Source organism: Larus michahellis, chromosome Z (assembly GCF_964199755.1).
Source record: "Larus michahellis chromosome Z, bLarMic1.1, whole genome shotgun sequence".
Lineage (NCBI taxonomy): Eukaryota > Metazoa > Chordata > Aves > Charadriiformes > Laridae > Larus > Larus michahellis.
Window position 1 is genome coordinate 83435505 of NC_133930.1, and position 19143 is coordinate 83454647.

The following is a 19143-nucleotide window of genomic DNA, read 5'->3' on the forward strand; positions in this document are numbered from 1 at the left end:
TGAGATTTGCAGACAGACATCTGACTCTGGACAGTTTCAGCTTACATTTGTTACCAGTATGGTCACTAAAGTACACAAATGCAACCAACTAGACTTGCTCAGAAGAAATCCTCTTGAAGGGAGGTCAGCACTATTTTTGTCCTTCCCAATCCACTCTCACAAGCACTTTGAACAGTAGGGGAGTCTCCTACCATAGCAGACAGTAGTTGTGGAAGAAAACAGCTGTTACACTGATAGAACAAGTACTCCATTCAATGGTTAATGTAAATAGCTAGTCAGGACACTGAGCAAAAGTGGAAACGCAAGAACAAAAACCACCTTCCACAGGCCTTGTAACAACTTAAACCCTTTTGCAAAACCCCTTTTATCCAAACAGATTCACCTTTGCACTGGGAGAGGGCAGACAAATTAAACTATTGCTATATCCCCTTATTTGATATGTGTTCCACCTATTTTTCCCTGCATGTGCTGTCCTGCAGAGAATTTATGTGCTTGAAAACAGCTGAGGATGCACTATTCATGTGTATCATATTCCTGTCTAACATGCCTTGTATTGTGAAACCACACTGAGTTTGAATATAAGGAACAGTAAAGCAGTTTCCAGTCAACAGATTTGGTGCTGTTCTTGCAAACAGCAAATCTTTCGGTGAGGCAGTAAGAAGGAAAAGAAAGCAGTCTTGTAAACTGCATCCATATAAATGGAGCTACAAATAAACTTTGTGGAACCATACTTCAGCTTGGATCTTAATTTTATTAATCAAAAACTTTTAACCTTTCCCCCCCCACCCCGAGCAACCTTTTAATCTTTTCTATTCATTCAAATACTCAATGTCATTAAATAAAAAAAATAACATAGCATATAGACCAATTACCATTTTAAGACTACTGGAAGTGTCTAAGTTAGAAAACAAATAAACTGACACCGCCTCACTCAAGCAGTGATAGCTCATGGAATATATTATATTTTAAGAAACAGTAAGGCTTGTGAAACAGTATTTCTCATACAAATGGTTAAAAGAACCATCACCTATTAGTGAAAATCCAGTTGTATTTAATCATATGTATATCACTTCAATTAAAAAGCTTGATCCCACAGTCCAAGTGACTCAATGGAAACCTTTTCATTGGCTTCACCGAGCTTTAAATGAGGGCACTAAATGCAAAGAGAATAAAACCAGTAGAAACACTTTCTAAACTATGTTTCAGTATTTTAGTAGAAATGAGAAGTAGAATCAAGCAAATTATTCTATATGTGGAGGGTAAAGTAATGTAAATCTGTACCTTCAGACTCACAGAGACTAATCAACACGATTGATATTATCAAAGATAATCAAAGATAAACACTTTCTTCACTAACACTACGGTTGTTAGTATTCCAGTGTTACAGTTTTATTTATAATTATTAGTTCTGAAAGCTGATGCTAGAGGTCTTGATACTCTGCAGTGAATGAACTGAAAGACTAGCTTTCTTCATTTTTTAAAATAAATTTAGCCCCTTGAGAGATTCTCTTTGACAAAATTGGGGATTAAGTTCTCCATAAATCCTCTATTTGAGTAAGCAACTTGACACTGAAGCTCTTGTATAAACTAATGTTACTAATGGCAAAATTTTGTAGTATCATTTGCAAAATAATTCACGTTCACTTCCAAAAAAATCCATGATAGTATGGGAAAGTTCCAAACAACTACTGTCTTAATGTTTAATGATAAATTCAGTTCAATATTTCAAATATAATTTCAACTCCAAACTATGGAACAATTAAACTAAATGTGGTTGTGGTTTTATATTCATAGAATTACTGTTTTCTGGCTTGGCCCACAGCAATAGGCAACCTTTAGGGAAAACACAAAATTTATCCATCATAAATATAATTTTCCTTTTAAACGTGATTTTCTGCCATGGAGAACACAAGTAATTACTAACACTACAGAATTTAAAGATTCTGGGAAAGCGTATTTAAAGATTATAATTTGTTGTTATGTCTAGGTTGAATTTGTTATGGTTTTATAAAATCCTTGAAGACTAAAAACATAATAACTTCTTAAAACACAACCTGAATATATGAAAAAATTTACAGATCAAATGAATACACTAATATATTAATAGTAATGTAGTATCAAGTTCTTAAAAAACAGCTACCGAAGATTACTCCAAAATTGCAGCTACGTGCATGAAGAACACTAACCATAGTGTTAAATAATTTTATGAAGAGTTTCCCACACTTGTGAATCTCCAGTTTCAACAAAACATCCATCCATTTACATCAAATTTAAACAGCAGCAGCTTTTCACTGATTTTATTTTAAGATGCCAATTGTTGAATTTTATTTTTCTGAAAACAGGAAAGCAGTTTCTCAAATTTATGACCATATTTTAACTGGCAGAGATAGTGTTGATAATATGTGACAGCTACTCAGCCATTTTATCTAAAGCAGTGGTAATAATTAATTAACCATTCCTGCTGGACATATTTAGCCATAGCATCAGTCACAGAGACTTTGTTTCATAACTACAACATGCCAATATTATTGTATGTGGGTTTTAGAATATGTTAGGCTACTCAAATTATTTTTAAAATTCAGACGGGAAAATTTGAGATTTTTTATGAAGTAGTGTCATTTTTATATGAAGGACATAAAAATAAAAACTGTAAAAATGTAGAAACAGGAATAATTTGGATCTATGAATTCAAATGCAAGTCCTCCTGCAAATAAACTCATAATAGTTCACAAAATACAGTACTAAAAGCCTGTATCCTGTAACAACTTGCAGATGGGCTTAACCACATATACTACACACTGAAGTCAAAGTGAGTGCAGAGGGGTCCCAATGTAGAGCACAGACATTAGTCTTTGTAGAATCAAGGCCTCAAGTAATAAATTCCTAACTACGCATGTTACTAAACTTGAAAAAACTGTGTGTGAGGTTTCTGGTTGTTTCCAAAAGTACTTTTGCTTTGATAGTCTTCCATACATTGTGTATATGTATACATATATGTAGGTATGTGTATATGTACACAAAGTTATCAACTTTTCAATCACTTATGAGAATAATTCACCTTAGAAATATAATATGATGTTCAAATACAGTATTTTTGCTACTTACCTGTCTGTTACGTTCATCCATAATCCTTGTAATCTGAATCTTTTTTCTCCCCATAGTCCCCGTTTTTTTTCCTCTCCTTCTTCCTTAAAATTATGTATTTTTCCCTTCTCTTTTCTTCCTCTTTCCCGTTTCCTCAAAACAAACCTCCTTCTTCTGCACTTGCACAACTCAGTTCACAGTCCCCTGCATCCGTTCCTGCTAAACACAGAAAAGAAATCAAATGTTATTACAAAATTGATAACTAGATGAAAGTTATTATATGGACCTGACCAAGCATCCTAATTATAATTTAGTATACAAGTAAATTATAGTAAAAATTTACTGCATCTATAAAATAAGTAATGCATAGAGAAATAATAATTTAATTCAAAGGCTTCTTTTTATGAACAAACCCATCAATATATCAAGAAATGAAGAAAAGGACTGAAATATACATTGCCAAAACTTTAACGGTATTAGGTGTCTCTAGTTTTAAATATCACTCACTGCACTAATATGAAAAATTACCTAAATCAGAGAGTAAATGAACCTTTCTGTACCTGTGTATGCTAAGTAGGCCAGCTAATTCATTTCTGAAAGGGAAAACAATCTTGTGTTTTGACAGCAGAGGTGATAATGTCCCTCATTATGCAAATAGGATGGACCTTTATTAAAGTGTTACTTGATATATGAGAGATGTCAGCTACTTTAAATCCAAAATTTTTAACCTTATACTTTAAGAATATAGATTAGTGAAAGTATTGCTCAACATACTTGAAAAAAACCCACCCGTAGTGCATTTTCCCTTATTTCATTTCAATATAAATTCTAAAAGGTTCTGACAAACTATTTGTAACTAGAAAACACAAACATCTTTCCTTATAAAAATTCTTGCACCAAAAGTCAAGCTATATAGTACAGAATAATAGGGACAGATGATAATTTAAGAATGTTTTGAAAAATATTTTCACAGTTTTAGTAATGCACCAATACTAGCTCCCTGAACCTTACAACACTGGTTCTATAGCAAAACTACGGACACTTATATGCAATATATAAAAATACGTAATGCAGTACACATTCAGTATTGCACAAAATGTAATAAACCACAAAACTAATTTCTATCATATGCAAAGTACTTTTAAAAATAAAAGACTTGACAGAAATATAAGAAAATGCAGAAATGATGTTCAGTCTAGTACAAAAGGATGCATTTTCCCCCCTTTTTTAACCTTCCTTTACTGTATTTTTATATTTATGTATTTTGAACAGAATTCATTTAAATGAGACAGTTCATTTGAATATCGAAGAGAAAAAAAATCTTAACAAGATTAATTTAAACTGGGGTTTTTTTAAGTTTTTATGTTAGATCCACAATGTATTAAAAATATTGCCTTGGAAATAAAAAATTAGCAATTTTAAAACAGTGGCTGGTGTTTCCTTATTTATTTTAAGCTCGTAGTCTCACAGCCAACCTGATCAATTCTCACAATATGTTACATAACACTAAGCCGATGTCCTGGCCATTTAATCCATTATTTGGCTCTGATTCAAAGCTACTGAGGTAGAAAAGCTAGATCTCGCTCATTCTGATCTTTGATTCTCTCTTGATTTTCTTTGCATACATAAAACTTTAAGCTGCTGAAGTGTTTTATCACTCTGAGAAAAAAATAAGTTAACAAATAAGCAGTCAGTCTGAGTTTTCTAACTAGGCACTATGATATAATTAATCTGCCGGGCAAAACAAATTTTCAAGTTTAATACTTATACCTTTCTGTACATGAATGCCTTTTTATATTATTTGCTAGGCCTAAATCATTACCATAATGCAGAACATGGAACAATTCATATTGCCAATATAATAAAAAGTATAAAGACTGCAAAATTTTTTTTGCTGCTTTTCACTTCTTTGAAGACAGTTCAACTTCTCACTGCTTAAGACGACACAAAGGTGCTTGATCCTATTTACAACAAAAAATAGAAGTCCAAAACTTTGCTACTTAATCAACATAAGTTGATTAGATGTATTCATAAAACTTTTTTCCCAAACAAAGCTAGGAGACAGTCTTATCTGATATTCAGTGTTGACAAACAAACCCAGTCTATTTTTAGAAACAGTTTTAAATTTCCTCGGACTGGGTTTCTTTCCTGTTTTTCCTATAGTCTTACCTCTGATACAAAGAGCAAGTTAGAATGGTGTTTCCCATGCACATGCAGGACCCAAAGGAGTCTAGCAGGCTTTCTCTGTAACGGTAAGCCAATGCGCTAATCCACAGCAAATGCATATGGAACAATTTCCTTTCCTTTCATTCAGCTGAAGCCAGTAGCACTATCGGCTTACAGCACTACGCCTGCCTAAACTCTTATTCACTGCAAGGTGGAAGGTCAGGGTGGACAGATTAGAGCAGCGGTGACAAGTTTGCAAGGATGAGAGCTGCTCTGCAGATCAGGATGCTGATGCTGAGCGAGTTCAGAAAAATCACTGAATACTGAGAAAAATCTACCAGGAAGGACAAAAATCTTAGTGGAGGAGCAATATGTTGAGTCCCTCCCACACACTTCTCAGTTCCACATTTAAGACCAGTCTTCAAACAACAGAAGCTTTTACAGGCAGTTTGAAGTCAGAACACCTAAAATTCCTATGATCTACACAAAATTATCTTAAAAGTAGTTCATGCAACACTTGATGAGCAGAATTTTGTTCTTCATTACCTGTACTAATCCAGTAACTACACTAGTTTTAAGTAGAAAAATAGATGTGCAGGAAAATAAAGTTGCAGGGGTGCAAGGATGATTTGGTTATTAAATAATATCAGACAACCTGAGACAACCTGAAGGAGAAGACAGAATGTGTTAGGTCATATGTATCCAACATACAGTTTGCAAAGAAACATAATTTTGCTTCAGCAGGCAGCAGGTTAAGTTTTCTTGCCTTGACAAAAAAAAAACATCTCCCCTGTTTGCTTTTTGCTTACTAGTCTAATTTCAAATAAAAGCTTTTCGTTTTTTCTAGAAAATTTATTTCCTTTTTAAGAAATAGTTTCTATTACTTTTACTGCTACTAGAAACAAATTGGGAATGCTGTGGTATTCTCTATATCTGTCTTACTCTTTTACACATATATACATATCAACACATACTGCTTCACGTGCTACTCTTACTATGTGTTTGCCTATAGTTCTATTCATTTCATTAGTATATACGTTTGCACATGTACATATTTAAAGCAGATAGCTGGACTGATTCCAAATCAATTAGATTCAGATGAGTAAATCAAGGCATCTGATTCAAGGGCTATAACCTTCAAAGGCTGGTGACTTCCAAGTCAAACAGAACGTAAAGAACTCTGGAGAACAACAAATCCCCATGGCTGCTTTAGGAGTTCACCAGTGTTCTCAAACTTTTCAAAAGTTCTGGCAGGATTAAGGATTACATGGTAAGTATTTAAAGTTCCTGTTAACTGATAAATTGTATTTCCCTAACACTAATAAAACACACTAGCTAGAAAAGTTGAAGGTACGACAAAACTCAAATAGTACTGCAGGCTTTCATTATCCAAGAGAATCTAAAAAGGAACTTAAAATAATTCCAGAAGCTTTGTTGAGGTAGCTCTCCACATAAAAGAAACCTTCCAACTTAATGACATGGTTACATGCAAACAAATTGCACTTAAAGAAACACATAGTTACATGCTATGGTGTTACAGTCTTCAGCATTTTTCCTTTTTGCAAACCCAAACATAAAAAAAAAATAAATAATCAGACTGCTTACAAAAAGAGGAACTTCATTTTTGGCGGGCTTCTGTTCACTATATGATTTGGCAGAGGCAGTGGTAGCTGACAGAAGATTGATCAGAGGCTTGAGAAGGGAAAAGAGCTAATGGCCAAACACAGCCGATCACTTGACCGCTGCTGTCTCTCTTTGGTCCGTTCACGCACAGACGTACCCACGCGGGCGCACATACACACACACACATGCACGCCCGCTGTCCCTTCTCTGCAACACAGAAGAATCTCGACAGAATGGCAGGAAACACGCACAGAGTGGTCAGGGAAGGATATGATGTCAGCAACCACGAACAATAAAAGGTGTAAAGGTGCTTCCTTCCCTAAACTGTTCCAGAAGTGCAAAATGGGAACCAAAACTCTCCACTTCCTTCTCCGAGCAGAACTGTCTGAATCTGCTCTGCTGCAACACCCCAGACAGAGAGCTCTTTGAACAGTCACAGCAAGGGCAATAAGGAGTATCAGAACAGGAGAGTCAAAATATTTAATTTATAAACAAGAAGGTGGCCAGAGAAAAACTAAGTTAAAATGTGCTAGGGTTTAGCATTTTCACGGTTGCTTTACAAAAGAAACAAACTTGCCATAACGATGTCCCTGTTCCATTTAAGGAGCTTGCATTCTGAGTGGATTAATTAGGTTAAAACTAAAGAACCAAATCTTTTTTTTTTTTTTTTATTATCCTGATGTAAGGAAGGAAACAAAAAAAACCCCGCTGTCCTCATTCTCTTACCATTCTTACCTCGATAAATAAAAGCAACTCCAAAGATCTATGAAATCTTTTTGTGCAAGCCTCTCTGTTTACTCAAGAGAGTTTGAATCAGAATCTAAAAATCCAAATGTACTGAGTTAGAATGCGTCAGTTACTTTTCTGATGAAAAAATAGCTGCACGAACTGCAACATGACCATGAAAATCTGCAGCGGGGAACACATATTCAAATAACATGGTCACTGAAATGTTTTCTGTAAAAGCCCTATCTGACCATGTTCCATATACAGACAGCGACAGCCACACAGTGAAGAAACAGCTGGGCATACTGCATCAAATAAAGACACCCGTCATTTTGGGTCTGTCACCTTGAGCTGGATAAAGCTGAAAGAAATACAGAAACGGGTGAAAGTAAAGATCACCTCTCGTGTTATCCGACTGAGATCAGCTGACATTGAAGATAGAAGTGGTCCTTCACATTCAATGTGGTTTGGTTGCACGGTCATTAGAGAAGACACAGTTTAGGCCATTAACAGAAAGGTTATGATAAAATTATATATTTCATCACCACGGCAATGCATCAGTAAAGCAGAAATGGCAGGATCCACAGTATGTTTATCCAGGCAGAAAGCCATGCAACAAATGAATCTGAGTCATCTTAAGGTTTCAAACATCTGTCCACAACACTCTGATTTCGAAATTAAACATAACCTACATTTATGTGTTTTGATCTTATGGCCAGGCTGCCACATGAAAAGACTGGAAGGGAGTTCATTTTAATCTACTAAATTTAACTCTCAAGAGATCATGCATTTTGCTACAGGAAGTATAAAACAAACATTTAAGCCATAATGGATATAATGTAACAGATGAAATACTACAGACTACTACAAAAAGAGTACATTAAACTGAAAAAGACTGTACATAAAGAAAATATTTGTAATCTTTAACTACCAAAGCTTATTCATCTTTTCATTTATCTAACCTGATTCCTGATTTATGGCACAAGTTTAATTTATAATGGAGAACAACTCAAGGGCAATGAAGTTCTGCATCAAGGCATGAATAAAATGTTCATAAACTTGAAACTGCAAAATCAGTGCCTATATTTAATTTTTTAATTCAAAGTTTTAGAGAAAACTTGAATCATTTGATCTGAATTCATATTTCACTAATTTTACTACTGATTTTGAAAGCATATGCTGAATTTGTAAGATTCTGTATTCTAACTGATACTCCACTTATGTATTTATTCATTTGTAAAGGATAGCAGAATGAGTTTATTTTTAAGTCTGAGCTTTAGGAGGTATACCTTATTTGCTTTTCACATTTATATTTGAACATGTTCCTATCACTCTGACAATGTAGCGATGAACTGCAGAAAACTCCTCTCTTACAGCCAAGTTACCGTCTTGTAATCAATACCATTATTTGTATGCCTAGGAGAAAGAGGCATGAGAATATCCAACATTGTGAATTTTTTTGAATTTGGAGTTAAACAGTTCTGAAAACTAGTACGAATACTTAATCTCCCTTGAATCAGACAACGGTGGTCACTGTAGCTTACAACTCAAATGCAGTACCCAGTTATCTCACAGAGCAAGAACTTACGCAATGTGGGTGGAAGAGCTTCACTTGCTATTGTTTTGCAAAGTTACCCTGAAGAGTTTTTTTTGGACAAACAGTGCCAAAACAGTGGAGAAGATGGTACTTCCTAGTAGTAGTGCTACTTTATTTTGCCACACACCCTGCTTTTCAAAAGACTGAATTATGCAGACGCCGAGTATCTAGCCTGTAGCCACCTATCAATTTAAGCTGATCCATGCCTATATGAAAATGAGTGGCTTCAGCTTACCTTCCAGAGGATGTGCTGAGAGTCGTCCATCAGCCACAGTGAAGGAGGATTTTCTGAACACTACATACATGTTATACCAAACCTGGACATGCTGATAAAGATCCATGATAGGAGGCCAAAGGCCTTCCAAGTGATTGTGGAATTTGCCACAGATTGTGAGTCATTCCTTGCAGCGGTGCACCAAAAGAGGAAGCAACAACCAGCAATCTAGATGAAAACTGATTGCCTGCAGCCCAGTAAGAAGAGATATGTGCCTGCTACGCTTGATGAAGAAAGGAAGACTTGACTAATTCACAACATTTTTGAAGAATAGATGAAGAATATTTGGTTTGTAAAGCAAAGAATGCAGACAGAAATGCATATTTTAAGGAAAGCAATTAAGTGAAATGCTAGTATACTAAAAAACATACCTGCAGAAAGTTGCTTTTAAATCTACAATGACCAGCAGGTGAAATTTCAGTGTCTCCTCATCACCCAGTTGAAAAAAATGGAAAGCTAACAGTTTGAAGAAAAAGTTTACAGGTTGATGATTAGGTTCATGACGTACCTTTGGCAGCTAGACAGGCATAATGGGAGTCTGACCAATAAATATGGAATAAGATCCTTGAAGTGCTTGGGAGACTCGCTCAAGCATAACAGTTTATTGAATCAGACAAGCTAATAATACAAGGGAAAAAATAAACGACTGAAAACTGAATCACCTAATTGGTCTGAAATGGAGACAGTGACTAGGAATGGGAACCTGTCTGAAAATGGAAAAGGAAAATTGGACTGCTGCAATTTCAGCTAGGAGTCTCCATAGTTTTAAGCTAATAATTTGATTGGATTGCATTATAGTTAATAGGCATGCAAGAAATATCAGGAAAATTGTTTTACAAATTCAGTCTATCATTTAACGAGCTGGAGGAGAAGGGGAAGCATTCCAGTGGTCAAGAGCGTATGATTTATCACTTTGTGTTGAAAAGGTGTCTTGGAACTACTCTGATCTCGGTCTAGCTGTATTTAAAGATATCTTCCATACTGCGTACAGTACTAGCACTTACAGTTTGGGAACAGCCTCACACACAAAGATGAAAGAATTTGGAGAGTGTTGGCTTATTACAGGAAAAGCCTAAGATCTCTAGAGGTAAGTCACTGCATCACCTGAAAGCAGTCACTGGCTGTGGTTAGATCTAGATTTACAGATTAGTTACTAGTTCTTGTATGTGAGGAAGTCTGTGGTGAGGAACATAAATCCCCACAATGGCTTTGAAGAATCGGGGGACAATTCCAGGTATTACTGGAAAGAGCTATGTACTGCAATATCAAATCACAGTCTGACCCTGGGCACAGTGCGTGGTAATGCCAATACCAGTGGCAGACAGTTTTAGATTGTCCTCTAGTGAAAAAAAATGAGGATTGATTCTCAGAAGGAGACCCTGTTACTAGAAAAGATTTTTTGATTCCTTTCTGCTTATAATTTGCTGAATTGCAGAAATGCAAGCAAGCTTGGTACATGCACTTAGACTAGAGCTGGAGACAGCAGCGTCTGAGCTATGGTCAGTGATCAGTCTTGAAGCAATAGACAGAGAAGATGGAGAAGAGAATTCAATTTTAGGTAAAACACGTGGACTTGTTTAGATCTACACAGACCTGGTCTCCTTCATCTTCATCCAACAAGTTCCAGAGGAATTTTATTTCTCACTCAAAGGGCACTGTAATCATGCCTATCTATATTTAACAATACAAGCCGAGTTCTGCTAGTCTGGGTTTGTGCTGCACCACCACTTCATCTCTGTGAGGAGGAACAAAGGTTTGGATTGTAGAAACCTAATAATCATGTTTTGAAAAGGGGTATCTTACACATTTTCCAATTAAACTTTTCAGGAAGTTTTTAGAGAAGAGAGAAGCTTTTAGAAACAGGAATTTTGTGGCATGAATTAACAGGACAAAACATAATAAGAATCCAAAGTCTCTTCAAAAAACTGAGCAAATAAATGAGTAAGCACTGTATTTGATTCAAAGCTGAAAATTAGGAATGATCATCTAAGTATGTACAATAGGGACAAAACTAAGGATGAAAGTACCTTAAAACTGGGAACATAAGTGTAGAAATCAAGAGAAGAAAAACTGAGACGTGAATACATTTCTCATAATGGAAATGTGTGCCTCTGCCAGACAACAGATTCTATGGAAATATTGTGAAGGGGTTAATAAAAGGAATCTTTTCCAAGATAACCAACGTGAGTGACAAAAATTCTCGAAGTACAGCTTGAATGAAAGTGAAACTGTTTGGGGTTAGTGATGGGAAATATCTTGACAGGAAAACTATACAAATATGTTAAGGTGGTATAAGATGTTTTCCAGTTGGGAAGCATTGCTCATGGTGTTGCCATTTAAGACTAATTTGAGTAATGGCTGGACGATGAAAGAAGGTGAAAGGGTTGGAATACTACTCATGAGCATAACTTCCGTGATCATATAGACCTGGATACTTGAATAAAAGACAGCAAAGATCTTTGATAGGTTTTATTTTATGGAGGTTTGTGGTTTGTGACCATGAAGAGAAACTGAAAATTCAGGGACATTGGGAGAGAGCTCAGTTACAGAAAACACAGTTGTAGAGCCCTGAAGTAAAACTGACACAGAGAAACGGCGTTGGTGTTACTACTTTCCCAGAACTCAAACATTAACACTTGGTAATGGATATTAATTCTCAAGTCTTGCTACATTTAGAAATGTATGAAATCTTTGTAAACAAACATAATCAAGGAAATAAATATGAATTACCTGTCAGTTTCCCTGCCCTAATGATGACAACCTGTTATACCCTGAATTTGGCTAGCTGCTCAAGCCAAAAGGGGGCTATATCTCTGTAGCATATCCCCTAACATGGTTATGCTTCCTACCAGAGAACTGGAGCAATCAAATGTGAAAAACTTCAGGTAGGTGTCCCTGAGACACAGAAGTTCCTCCAAATCTGACCAAATCTTGTGAGATCCATGGAAGCTATATGTGCCAGTCTCTCATGCTAAATCGCTAGTAGTTTGCTGTTATCCTGTTCAGGCTTGAAAAAATTGATTCTGTATGGATTGACTATTACTAATGTCTTAGACATTTATTTATTTATTTATTTACTTATTTATCACTAATCTTATATCATGCAACCAGGCACCCAAAGCAAGAACTGACTCATCAAAGATGGACCGAATCTCAGGCTGATACAATTTTAAATCCAAAGAATAACACTGATTTTTGCGGAGCTACTCCTTTGTACTAATGCAAACATGAGAACAGACCCATCACTAATATGAAAAATGAGTTAAATCAGCTTTGTAAGCAGAGGTAATATCTAATATAGATTAACCGAGTTGGAAAAAATAAATTGCATTTATGGTGTACAAGCCCTTCTTTGGATCCTCAGTGTACCCAAAAGTTCATTCTGTTTTTCCAGCTATAGAAGCTGGTCTAATGAAATATATTGCTTCTGCCCAGAAACCTTGTCATTCGTGGTGTTAATCTCAGCTACAACTATACTACCACAAAACCAGACAGCTGTTTCTCCTACAACATAGACCTAAACATGTAACTTTCATGTTCAAGCACCTTTATTAGTTTTCTAAAGCAACCCGAGATCAGTAAATCCTTCATCCTGCAATTAAATTCTTAGAGAGGAATGATTAGATATAGAGATATTCTGCTGCTCTCTTTTGTATATCCAGTTCTAGAAACACACCCTTTTCCCTTTAATTCCAGACCTTCCCAGAAATGTCAAGAATTAAATATAGTTCTTCTGAAATGTAAAGTAGACTGCACAACATGGTGGAGAGCTGCTGAGCCGCTAACTGTTCATTCATTCTGTGTAAATGTTAATATGATAAATATGGGTATAAAAACCGTGACACTCCCTGAACTCAACTGCTTGCCCAGAGACAGCTGCAGGCTTAAAATGAGGAGGAAGAAGGGAGGGGGAAAAATAAAAAGGCAAGGGAAATATATCAATCTTCCCAATGACCATGACAGCTGAGAAGTCTACATTAATGCTTCCAATCCCATTCAGACATTTTTTTTTCCAAGGACAAAAGGAGATGAAATGTATGTCAGGTACATAATAAGGCTAATAAAAAAAATGAAAACACCTGCATTTCACTGAATAGGGGTGAAGAACTGCCTCTGTCTCTGAAATATATATCTTTTTCTAATGGCAAAGCTCATAAATTAGGACAAGTTGCTGCTATTAAATATACAAAATACACACCATTTAAGTAGAAACATATGAACTCAGAATACATCTGTTCTAAAAAAAGGAAAAAGTACAGTGGCATTATAGCAAAGAAGCATTTATATTGTGATTACAAAGATCTGATACCTCTTACAAATAAGCCATATGATAGGAAATAAACCCTGCACATACATTGTCAGGTGCCTCATGTCTGGAATTTTGCATGTTCGCTATGAGGCATCTCTTCGAAAATGAAAAGTTCTGACTACCAAGAAATAAAGTACCTGGCCATATCTGCTAGTGCTAGCACACCATCGCTCATTTGCTGAAGCTACTTGCTTCCTACCTCCTGGCTGTATCTTGACAAGAGGCAACTCTCTGTGCTGGAAGATCCAAACTGGGTTCCCACTGGTTTGGAACTAGAAAAAATGCATAAACAGACACAGCTATAAGAAAGGAAAGATAACGTGGAATTGCTATGAGGGAGAAAATAGAAAAAGATGCCTCATGGGAGAAGAAACGGGCAAGGCACCTGAAACAACTGACTTATGTTGTCTGTTGAGGAAGGAATTTTCTGTTACTCTGGCTTAGTGGGATTTTTTTGTCCTTGGTGGAAGAGGAAGGGGCAAAAAATACATATATTTCTGTTAACAATATTCACATGAAAAGAGAGAAAGAGAGAGAACGGAGAAAGCTAAGATATACAGCGCACTGAGGAGTTGTGCTTTGGTATGACAAAGAGCTAAAAGAGCTGCACTTTACATACTAAAGGTTCATCTTGAATCAGTTAGAAAGACATAAATAGCCCCATCTAATTCAGCATGTTGTTCAAACACATCATAGTTCACATTCAGTTTTTGAAAATTGTATTAGGTAACTAATTGATACTTTCCACATGAGGATTTGTTCTTCTAACTTTTCACAGAATCAGAATCAGAAGTAACAGCTCTCACTTCAAGACCTGTAAAAGCCAATTTTCTATTGAAACAGAAGGTGTTTACCATAGAGGTACATCTACCACTGCCTTCAACTACAAAAGCCACAAGTGAGCATCACACCCTGCCTACTGAACCTCAGCTGTAACCACTCCATTAGCACATGCAGCTGGATTTATTTATTTTATTTCTTACACATACAAAACACACTGCATTTGGCAGCAGCCAATGTAAAAGTCAACATCCTTGACAAAGATCAGAAAAAAACAGACATATAAAATGTGCTTAATTTGCAGAGGGGAATACAGAGCAGTTTGCTTTATAGTCTCCATTCTATCTTGAATGAGCATATTTTTTTTTCTAAACGGATCACTGCCAGCATTGCTTATTTTAGTGTTGTCCTAGAAGCATGCTAAAAAACCAAAACATAATCAATACAAAGATACATTAGCTGAATCTTTTTGTGGCCTTGAATATACATTATGTTTTCTCAGAAATGGCACTTTTCGAGCGCTATTGATACTCAAGGTGATTTCTGACAAAAAATATTCTTAGAAACGGACAGCTACATCAAAAGTAGCAGGCAGCATACTGTAAAGAACTGAATCTAAGGTTGGGACGCAAACATGAGATCTGCTCCTTTTTCTGCCAAAAATATTTCATGCCACCTTAATTTCTTACTCAGTTTCTCTGTTGAAAACTTGGGGATAAGAAATCTGAGAAGTACGTACAATGAATATTTATTACACAATAGAGAAATCCTGAGAGCTTTCAGTAAATATACTATAATTCTCTTCTGGCATAGTCAGTGAGTATGTAAACAAATAGAGAACATAATTTAGCAGATTTAAAAATATATAAAAGTAACGTTAAGGGCAAGATTACGATCATAAAAATATTAATGTCTGAGCTTAAAATCACTGATTTCAGGAAGTTATAATTATCTTGTATATCTAAGGCATTTACATACATGTTGTTCTCACACTATAGGCCGTTATGCTAATGTATATCCTCTTGAAATAAAGATATTTGACAGTACTGTCATATAAGGTCCAACATGGTACACAGCAGATTCATCAATTTCCTGTTTCTTACCCTCTCTCTCTTACAGCATCCTAATCAACCTAATTAAAGCTTCGTTCATTTGAAACCTCAGATGACAATTTGTTTAACTCTATCCCACTGTGGTCTTTTTATAAAGAGAATTAAATTTGATCTTCTGACAGCAATTATTAAATGATCCCAACTGGCCCCAATTAAGACACATGGCTCACAGGCCTCAAAATCCAATAAAGTGCCAAGCCCTCTCTTTTACTTGTACATCTTCCTTTACCTTGCTTTATTTTCTTAAAGCCAATTAAGCTCATCTTATCAAGTGGAACTGAATGCCATTGTGTAGGCTAATTCAAGATACAATGCATCAATTTACTTTTACAGACATGCTAAAGTAGGGACAACACGCTCAAAATCATCCCTTTGAAACCCCTCCCTGATTCAATTCACCTAGCTTTAATGCCTTTCGCTGTGCTGCACATGACCTAGATAGCTTACTTTTAAAACACTGCCTACAATGAGCAGTGATTAGAGAAAAACATTAAATATCCATGGTACGAGTTTTGCGCTTCTTACGATTCTCCTTATAGTAATGCATCTCTTCTTTAAGCATTTCTACTTGATTATCATTTCTTCATTCCAGAAATTCAAAGAAATGTGACACTCATGTAACTTCTGAGGGTAACCCTTTTTTACCTTTAATTTCTGCTCTAATTTTTCCACACATGTTCAGTAGTATGCTGTGAAGAAATGTTCCCATGATTTTGCGAAAAGGCAGGTAGCCCCAGGATTTGGAACTCATTGATTGTGTGGTACTCCAGGGAAATAGCTGAATTAAAACCAGCCCCATGAGGCCGAAGTAGCTTCCATCCACATCTGGCTCTTCTTATTCTAAACTCTAACACCTGCCTGGAAATTTAACCCCCATCTTTTCTCTGAAGAACAAATGGGACAGATTTATCTACTGCCATTTGGTTTAGGTCAAAGCTGAGCTGTGTGGTGTTCTGCTAAATTAATTGCAATGTAATTGATATTGTTTGACACAGTTTTTGAAAAGATGATGCTCCATCCATTTTATGACCAGACTGCTCTCTGTATTAAAATACGTAAGATTTCATATTTCTGCGCATTCACCCGAAGTATAGCTTTGAGTAATAACATATTAAAATACAGCACACATTTTCTATCTCAATATTTCTAATGAATTGCTGTATAAAATAAGACTATGTGCACAATTATCATCAAGAGAGTAAGTAACTAGTAAAAAAAGCTCAAAGCAATACTAGTTCCATCGTGGTGCTTGTTTTCTGTATTTCTTTAATTTACATACTGAACAAATGCAAGCATGATATTCCTTAAACACAAAAAAGATAGAGAGATACTAAATTTCAGTGCAACATTTTCTTTACTAGGAGGAAGATGTGCAAGTTTATGTAAAACATAATTAGACACATTTCCTGTACAGCTGGGAAACATACTTTTCATTGTAAAAAATTAAAAAATTAAAGGGATGCCAGCCACTTCTCAAAAAGTAAAATAAATTTATTTTTAAAGAACTTGCAAATGTTACACTTAGGAATTTAAAAAATATTGACTTCAAACAGTTTTACTCACAGAAATGCTATATCACTGGTAAATTTGAACTGTAATATGCAATAACAGTGAATTTCTAGCAGCGCACTGAAATTTCTGGAGATTAAAAAAGATTTCAGTATACTGTGCTGCAAATTATTTCGTATTGTAGTCTAATAATCCCATACAAGATGTTAATTTTAGATCATTCTTTTGCTAAAAACAGCAAACCCTGTTAACAGATTTAGTGCAAGGAGCTGAAAATATCCTGTGGAAAAAAATCTGTACAGAAATCAGATCAACCCAAATCCTGCCATTACTCAGCACTGCAGTGACGTGCAGATGTTTGTAGTGGTTTAAGGAGCCAGCGGGGGCTGGAAACTCTACATACTCAACTCCAACATGATTGCAATTGAACCTCATCAAAGTAAGAGCTCATAATTTGTCACAGAAAACAGCCAATTAACATATGTTAGAAAAAGGCTCCCATAAAGATAATATATGATTAAAGATCCAATGCAGCTGTCACAAATCAAAATTCTGCATTTTAAAAAGAAATATCACTCTGGGTTTCTGAATGTTTACATCGATCATGGATACTATATTTTAAAAAACTACAGAAAAAAAGCACCTCTAATTACAGTATTTCCTCCAGGTTTGGAGTTACAGCTTAGGGAGATCCGTGTACTAAAGCACTATTTACTGTTCTGGCTGTTGTGCTGTAAATAGTTAAGACCCTTGCCAAAACACAACTGTTATTTTGTTTTAGTGCTATTTTAAAAGACAGACCTTCATTGTGAGTGAGGTGGCCTTCATTGATGAACTTTGTTGTCAAGACATTCCTCTGAAAACACAGCATGTCCTTATTGCTACAAAAAATACAGTACTGTAGAACTGTGTACTATAGCCCCAGGGCCAGCCCTGTGATCCTAGCTATTCAAATGCACTGCCGTGAGTAAAGCTGCACTGCAGCCAGTACCATTACTTTACATTTACAGTGGTGAAAATGAGATCTGAATGCAGCTTGCAACCATCCTTTAAAAAAATACATTGATTAAAATTAGTTTTCACATATATACACATGGAAAATGAAGTCTGTTGCTTTATTATCTCAGAACCCTGACTGTGATGCCTATTCAGAACAATAATCTTTATTCCTTGTATTTTGGCACAGCCGTATTTTAATTACTGAAATATCGCATAATTAAGCTGCTATTTTTCACACACATGATGCATCTTTTTTCCTGCTATCACTTAGGATCCTGTGTGTCAGTCAGTGAACTCTGAGGCGATTTGAATAGTACCTTGTTTGTGTGTGTGTGCATATGTGAGCGTGTGTGTCCTTGTCTTGACATCGTGTTGTAAAAGGAAGTGCTTCCTCTTTTTTGTTTGAAAGAGACCCAAGAAAAACAAAGTTTTGAAACTCAGTAGTCTTGACTGGACATGAGTCAATGTATTTTTAAAAATGCTTTAACTCCTATTCAGTCAAATACAACTTCACGTGGATGGATAAACGCAGGGACAAATTTTAATTAATGCTAACAGAGAATAATATAATGGACATAGTATTCTCCTGAAGTGGAATGTGATGGTTGTTAAAGGTCTTTTCTTCCCTTTAAATTCTTTCAATGATTTAGAAATGCTGTTTCCATTAATGCTAGATGCTGTAGTTTCTGTCATCAGCACAAATTCTTTTAAAACAGCACTTACTATATTGGTACCGAAGTATCTGCCGACTTTAAATCTATGGTTTCAAAAGCCCTGAATAGGCACAGACTTTTGAATATGCTAAAACTTAATATGATGAGAGGTCAAAAGGAAACCTCTTAAGTGTTTAAAGCTACTCATGTGTAAGACTCTCAAAAAGATCAAAAGCACTGAACATTTCTGACCCATTTACATAGAGCAAAAATTCCTAATGCTCTTTAATATTCTTCACTATGTTATATTA

General features: G+C 35.6%; 1 protein-coding gene across 50 annotated transcripts in view; it reads right to left on the reverse strand.

Moving 5' to 3' along the window:
* MEF2C (myocyte enhancer factor 2C) overlaps nucleotides 1–19143 on the reverse strand; it is a 139169-nt gene that overhangs the window by 74736 nt on the left and 45290 nt on the right. For 25 of the 50 annotated variants that reach the window (XM_074570746.1, XM_074570740.1, XM_074570744.1 and 22 more), the window contains one exon: nucleotides 3106–3303. In XM_074570746.1, the coding sequence (XP_074426847.1) occupies nucleotides 3106–3159 (54 nt within the window). In that variant the 5' untranslated portion in view covers nucleotides 3160–3303. Of the gene's footprint in view, nucleotides 1–3105; nucleotides 3304–13916; nucleotides 14052–19143 lie in introns of all 50 variants that reach the window. The other 25 variants (XM_074570751.1, XM_074570752.1, XM_074570721.1 and 22 more) reach the window with 5 other exon arrangements.